We start from the raw sequence: 7,869 nt of genomic DNA on the forward strand, positions 1-7,869 counted from the left end.
CCAGTAAATATACTACTCGTAATAAAAAAATTAAGACAAAACGATATTAAAAAAAAACTAAAACATTTGACTAGAAACAAAATTAAGAAATAATGCGGAATATGGAAACATACTCAAACTAAAATACATTAAAACAACTCCAAACGAGCAACGTAAGATTAAGCGTGACCAATTTGAAGGACTAGGTTTTGTAAACATCCAGGATCATGTATATTATATGGCAACTTTGGGAGTCATCATACTGGTCAGCAAACAAGTCAAGGATATTAGTAAAGTTGTGTGTGTCCCTCAGTTGCTGTGTTAATGTGCAGTCCTGTACTACATGCATCTCTGCTTGGATCTGACCGCAGAGACAAAGCCGTTCTTTCAATGGTAACCTTCCTCGTCCCCTTCTGTTCCATCTTCCTACCAGACAGGTAAACAAGAATACACAAAACGGAAGAAACTAGATAACCCGGTGAATGGACAGACAAGCATTGGAACAGTTACGAACAACAACAACAAAAACACAAGCAAACAGATTGGATTTACCGTGACATAATCTCATTTACCCTGTAGTCCGTCTCTCTGTCTGTCTGTATGTGACGTCTGCATGTGAAGGTGTAATTAAGGATTATATATAACTTATTCCCACCAAACCTCTTCACTAATCTGCTTAACAATGTCGCGAGTTAGTCTTGCTTCTTTCCAAACTGGCCGAACCTCCTTGATCAGTCTCCCTGCCGCGATAGGAAACAACTTCCTACCAGATGGCCTGCACGTGTTGCCAGACCGGCTCCATGTCCCTCCAGAGGGCCTGAACCTCCTCCCAGGTGGCGTCGATGTCTTGGCACAGCGGGTAGATCACTTCAGACACCACTTGAACTTCCTGCCACAGGGACTGAACTACGTGCTGGATGGAGTTTACTTCCTCAAAGATGCCTCCAAGTCTTTGACAACTGACTGATGTACCAAGACTCGCTGAGACGCGTCGCAGGTGCCGTGGATCTCTTTGAACTGCGTCTGTACTTCGTAAATCAACTGGATGTGACACTTAGGATAGGATTTTGCCCTTCAGGTTGTGGGAAGTCTTCACAGAGTGACTCGACCCGCCAGACTGGCTGAGGCTCATCGCAGGCTTTTCGGGTCTTTCTGACTCAACGTCATCCATAGGGGGAGGATTTTGTCCTCTGGGCATAACATCGGCACAATGTGAAGTAGAGGGCTGTGTCTCACTGGTACTGGCCACCACCTGCCATGGGATGACCACTCTATCCTCTGGGAAGGTCACTGGGTCCTTTGGGCTAATCACCACTTCCTCTGGGATAATCACCACTTCCTCTGGGATAATCACCACCTCCTCTGGGATAATCACCACCTCCTCTGGGATAATCACCACCTCCTCTGGGATAATCACCACCTCCTCTGGGATAATCACCACCTCCTCTGGGCTAATCACCACCTCCTCTGGGATAGTATCCCCCTACTCTGGGATAGTATCCCCCTACTCTGGGATAGTAACCCCCTCCTTTGCGATAGTCACCACTTCCTTTGGAAAAGTCATCACCTCCTTTGGGATAGTCACCACCTCCTTTGGGATAGTCACCACCTCCTTTGGAATAGTCACCACCTCCTTTGGAATAGTCACCACCTCCTTTGGGATAGTCACCACCTCCTTTGGAGAAGTCACCACCTTCTTTGGGATAGTCACAACCTCCTTTGGGAAAGTCACCACCTCCTTTGGGATAGTCACCACCTCCTTTGGGATAGTCACCACCTCCTTTGGAATAGTCACCACCTCCTTTGGGATAGTCACAACCTCCTTTGGGATAATCACAACCTCCTTTGGGATAGTCACCACCTCCTTTGGGATAATCACAACCTCCTTTGGGATAATCACAACCTCCTTTGGGATAGTCACCACCTCCTTTGGGATAGTCACAACCTCCTTTGGGATAGTGACAACCTCCTTTGGGATAGCCACAACCTCCTTTGGGATAGTCACAGCCTCCTTTGGGATAGTCACCACCTCCTTTGGGATAGTCACAACCTCCTTTGGGATAGTAACCCCCTCCTCTGGGATAGTCACCACCTCCTCTGGGATAGTCACCACCTCCTTTGGAATAGTAACCCCCTCTTCTGGGATAGTAACCCCCTCCTCTGGGATAGTCACCACCTCCTTTGGGATGGTCACCACCTCCTCTGGGATAGTCACCACCTCCTCTGGGATGGTCACCACCTCCTCTGGGATAGTCACCACCTCCTCTGGGATAATCACCACCTCCTCTGGGATAGTCACCACCTCCTCTGGGATAGTCACCACCTCCTCTGGGATAGTCACCACCTCCTCTGGGATAGTCACCACCTCCTCTGGGATAGTCACCACCTCCTCTGGGATAGTCACCACCTCCTCTGGGATAGTCACCACCTCCTCTGGGATAGTCACCACCTCGTTTGGAATAGTAACCAACTCCTCTGGGATAGTCACCACCTCCTCTGGGATAGTCACCACCTCCTCTGGGATAGTCACCACCTCCTTTAGGATAGTCACCACCTCCTCTGGGATAGTCACCACCTCCTCTGGGATAGTCACCACCTCCTCTGGGATAGTCACCACCTCCTCTGGGATAGTCACCACCTCCTCTGGGATAGTCACCACCTCCTCTGGGATAGTCACCACCTCCTTTGGGATAGGCATGACGACTGGGGCACTCGTGGCGTCACCGCCGTCGACGCGGGACTTGGCGGCGGCGTAGAGCCAGCCGGCCACCATGAGGAGGGCCGCGATGACCAGACACGGGAACGGGAGGCCCTCCAGGCCGCTGCCAAGCTGCGAGTGTTCTCCCCCGAGCAGCGCGACATGCTCCCGCAGACATGCCAGCTGACGCCGGTTCTCGGCGTGATTCCAGACCGCTTCCCACCAGGGCGGTGAGGCGCCGAGCATCACCCCGCACTCCTCCAGCGGGTCCCGCACAGGGCTGGGCCTGAGGGGGCCAAGCCACCACAGGGTAGCCAGGGCACCCCGCAGGCGGCCCAGCAGGCTTGCTGGAGGGTCCGTTGCCCGGAGCACCTCCGCGGTTCTGTGGAGGCGCTCGGCGGTGTCCAAGGCACTAAGAAGAAACCAGGAGGAGAGCACGCATGCCCCGGCCCCCACGATCACCAGAAGACCCACAGCGAGTTTGGTGTGCTGATGCATTTTTGTTCGATGTGTTGAACGAAAAGAAAATTCTGGGAGTGGCGTGCTCGGCAGTGAGAGAGCGAGACACATATGGTGAGAGAGAGAGAGAGAGAGAGAGAGAGAGAGAGAGAGAGAGAGAGAGAGAGAGAGAGAGAGAGAGAGAGAGAGAGAGAGAGAGAGAGAGAGAGAGAGAGAGAGAGAGAGAGAGAGAGAGAGAGAGAGAGAGAGAGAGAGAGAGAGAACACAATTCCATGTTCGGCATCAACAACAGTACTGTGGGCACAACGGCTCCTCAGAACTCAGAGCGTCCTAAGGCTTCTTTCTCCTCGTCTCCCTCCCGCGGGCTTGATTCTCTACAGCCCTCTGACTCACTATTACCATGATTGACGCCTCTGTGAAAGTCGCCTTAATGGTTTCCCGGGAGTTTTGGCGCTACTTTCTTCAATTTATGGAAAAACTTGATCTCTTATGCTCCAACTGAATCGCATCTTCACGTCCTTCAAACTACCACAAGACCGTATATTTTTATCCCGCATCCTCCTCCGCTTTGAGTCTCGCCGGCATCCAGAAGTTTGGCGAAGAAGCAGCAGCAAGCTCATGACGCTACTTGCTCGCCTACTACACAAGCCTTAGGCCACTCGGTTCCTTTGGCCCTCGAGACAAGCTGCTCCTTCACCCCCCATACTTGAGTGAAGCTGCAGAGAAGAGCAAAGCAAGATGAGGATAGAGTAATGGAAATCTTACCGAAGTTTTGCAAAGGAAGCAGTGATCTCGCGTCGCCGCTTGCTCGTCTACTACACAAGCCTTAATGTAACTCGGTTCTATCGGCCCCCGAGACAGGCTCCTTCATCCGACCAAACTTAAGAGAGGCTGTGGAGGAAACCAAGGGAAGATCAGGAGGAAAGAGGAACAGAAAACCAAAATGAAGAATGGAAATCTTATCGAAATGTTTGTGGCCGTGAACTCGAAACATGTCAGAGGTTCAGTGCACAAGCGAAAGGACGTGAAATACATACTACACTTTTTTTTATATAGTAAAGGAATCAGCTCAAGGGCAAAGAAGTAAATGTAATGCGGAACAATTCCTCTGTTCAATGGTATTCAAGTGTGTGTGTGTGAGGTGTGTGTGTGTGTGTGTGTGTGTGTGTGTGTGTGTGTGTGTGTGTGTGTGTGTGTGTGTGTTTGTGTCCGAAATGCAGATAAATATACAATCTCTCTCTCTCTCTCTCTCTCTCTCTCTCTCTCTCTCTCGCTGTGTGTGTATAATATTAATTCGATAGTAGCTTCACAATTATTATAATAACTTGCATCGGCCCGTACCTTCTGATGGGAGACCAATATTATATCCCTTCTTCCTTCCCTCCCTCCATCTCTCCCTCCCTCCCAGCTTCCCTCCTTCCTCCCTCCTCTCCCTCTTCCTTCCGTAACTTCTGAAGACAAGAAAATCAAAGGAAAAAAACGAATGGAATTGAAAAGACACAAATTAACACGACCCTCATTAATCAAGAAGACGTTAATTATATAGATTAAAGGCCACCAATAAAACTAAGTGACATGCTCTGTGTGTGTGTGTGTGCGTGTGTGTGTGTGTGTGTGCGTGTGTGTGTGTGTGTGTGTGTGTGTCATTAGGAGTAACACACACAAAAAAAAAACATCTACACGCACAAGCATCTGGAAATGGTAATAAGGACAAGGTTACATGTTGTTGTTGTTGTTGTTGTTGTTGTTGTTGTTGTTGTTGTTGTTGTTGTTGTTGTTGTTGTTGTAGTTGTTGTTGTTGTTGTTGTTGTTGTTGTCGTTGTTGTTGTTGTTGTTGTTGTTGTTGTTGTTGTTGTTGTTGTTGTTGTTGTTGTTGCTGTTGTTGTCGTTGTTGTTGTTGTTGTTGCTGTTGTTGTAGTAGGAAGAAACATTCTGGGAAACATTGACTGGCCGCTACATAGGACAAGTCTTATACATGATTCTCACCCAAACGAAACACACATCATTCATCACAAGATTGTCAAATTTCACATACGATAAAAAAATAAAAAAACATACATATAAAAATAACACCGCTGGGTACTACCACTGAATAAATGAGTTACTTAAGGCCGCTCATCGTGTAGAAAATATACATATGATTTTTAGTGCACCGAAATTGGGTCTTCCGTAAATGAGGCGAGTTTTGTGAGGTGGGTCTTTTGCGGCTCCTCTGACAGCACGCCTTTGGGGGAATACGATAGGAGTGAGGGGTGAGTAATGAGTAGGTTCAGGAGTACGTAGTAGTAGTAGCAGTAGTAGTAGTAGTAGCAATAGTAGTAGTAGTAGTAGTAGTAGTAGTAGTAGTAGTAGTTGTAGTGGTAGTAGTAGTTGTAGTGGTAGTAGTAGTAGTAGTTGTAGTGGTAGTAGTAGTAGTAGTAGTAGTAGTAGTAGTAGTAGTAGTAGTAGTAGTAGTAGTAATTGTAGTGGTGGTAGCACGAAGGACAAGGACAAAAAAAAACGAGAACAAAAATATGAAAAAAAGAATTATAGAGAGTAAGAAAAAGAAAGACAACGACAACAACAACAACAACAACAACAACAACAACAACAACAACAACAGCATCGTCATATCAGCAACATTATCAACAGAGCTAGACACAAACAAAATATTCTTTCTGAGCAACACATTAAAAATATAAATACAATTAAAAAAATAGATGATCTGTTTTTTTTGTTTTGTGGTGAAGAAAGAAAGGGAGGAATAACAGGCAGATAGAAGACTAGATGACGTAACACACACACACACACACACACACACACACACACACACACACACACACACACACACACACACACACACATGTTCACCTTCTTAACACTGTCCGTCATCTTTATCTGCATTCCTCCTCCTCCTCAATATCGCAATGGCTTCTTTCTTCTCAGTTCTCCGTGATGCTTCATTTTTCATTGCACGACACGGATTGGACCCTTCTCTCTCTCTCTCTCTCTCTCTCTCTCTCTCTCTCTCTCTCTCTCTCTCTCTCTCTCTCTCGTGTGTGTGTGTGTGTGTGTGTGTGTGGTATCGAGATCTGGTCGAGGTAGGACGTGTCCGCCCCGCTCGCATTATTCGGAACTGTATACTGGCTTGGCCCCATATCAACAACCAGCCAACCAACAATCGGAGATGTCAGCCAGACCGAGCCAGTCACGACGCAGGAAGGGGTCGGACAATGACGTCATAATCAGTTTTTATGTAACAAATATATGAAATCAATATAGTTGCCTTATGATTAACAAGTGTATGAATAACAATACTCCAAAAAGGAGAAGCAGAAAAAAAAATTTAATGCATTTTCTTAAGCTGTCGGAAAGATCCCACCTTTCCACTCCCAATGGCACCGGGTAGGACTCGAACCTATACGTTCCAGCACCCCGCCGGAGCGCACGGTGGAGACTCTACCACTGGACCACGGGAGCCCCCCAAGCTATTTTGTATAAAAGTTTGCTTACCTCCCTTCCTTTCTAAGTTGTCAAAAATCTGTTGATACCATCATCTTCAGGAGAATTTTCTTTGTCAGTTAGCATTGTTACTTTTTACAGTAGCTTAATAATTCAATGAAAAAATCGGCATGGAATAAAAAGCTATTGGTGGAGTGGTGGGTGGGGTGGGGTGTCCGAGGCGGCCTAACTTCCTTGTTCAACCTGGAGGTTACACTATTATTGTGCCCGAGTGTACATGGCAACTTTGCATCCTTCATCATCATTTTAACAGAGACGTCTTTGGCTTCAAGCTTAAGAAAATGCATTAAAAATATTTTTCAACTACCGCTTTTTTTAACTATTGCTACTCACACCCTGTTGTTATTAATAAGGCAACAATATATGATTTCATATATTTGTTACATAGAAACTGTTTATGACGTCATTGTCCGAGCCCTTCCTGCGTCGTGACTGGCTCGGTCTGGCTGACATCTCTGACTGCTGATTGGCTGGTTGTAGGTGTGAGTCCGAGCCAATATACAGTTCCGAATAATGCGCCCCGTTCCTGCTCGCTTCCCAGTCAGCGCCTTCGGCTGTCTCCCTTCCACCACCCATTCACGGCTATTAAGAAAATTATGGCACAGAACTATTCCTCAGCCGAGGTTGTCTGGGGACTGTCAGAAACGGAGATCAACAAATTGTCTAATGCCCAATTAAAGTTGGCGTTAGCGTCGGTCCTAGCTGATGTCAAGAAGGACGGACCAAGTAATTAAGATTTATTGAAAGAACTCCAAGGCATAAAGAAAGAACTAGCTGATATAAAGGAAGTGAAAAAAGAAGTCAAAGTTCTGTCGAATAGACTAAATGACGCTTTCCAGATTATCCATCAACAACAGCTCTTCCTGGAGACTGTCGATAACAGGGCTCGGCAGTGTAATCTTGTTATAACCGGTCTTTCTGAAGGAGAGGATGGTACTGGCCGAAATGACATTGTCAGTCAATCGGATGGTTTAGATGATCAAGGGTGCGGTGGAAGAGGTTGTTTTTTTAGGATTAATGCCTGTAGGTCTTTTCAAAGATGATACGGTTGTTCTCGCTACGTCTAGAGAAAAGTGTCTGGAGAAATTGTCTGTTGTGTTGGATTATTTCACGACTATGGAATGGACATAAATGTGAAAAAAGACCAATTTCTTTGTTGTAAATGGTGTAGAACGTGATAAAGTCCCATTGACAATTGCGTCACATGTTATACTTTACAGCTCTACATATTT

The 7,869-nt window shown here is 46.5% G+C and overlaps 1 protein-coding gene across 1 annotated transcript; it reads right to left on the bottom strand.

Moving 5' to 3' along the window:
* Positions 1-742: 742 nt before the first annotated feature.
* On the bottom strand, positions 743-3,189 carry LOC127001048 (zonadhesin-like). Its single transcript, XM_050865217.1, has 3 exons — positions 1,883-3,189; positions 1,649-1,840; positions 743-910 (listed from the first exon to the last, which is right to left on the bottom strand). Exons 1-3 carry the CDS (start codon positions 3,173-3,175, stop codon positions 743-745), a joined length of 1,653 nt encoding a protein of 550 aa, XP_050721174.1. The 5' UTR covers positions 3,176-3,189.
* Between the last annotated feature and the right edge of the window lie 4,680 nt (positions 3,190-7,869).

Source organism: Eriocheir sinensis, chromosome 20, assembly GCF_024679095.1.
Source record: "Eriocheir sinensis breed Jianghai 21 chromosome 20, ASM2467909v1, whole genome shotgun sequence".
NCBI lineage: Eukaryota > Metazoa > Arthropoda > Malacostraca > Decapoda > Varunidae > Eriocheir > Eriocheir sinensis.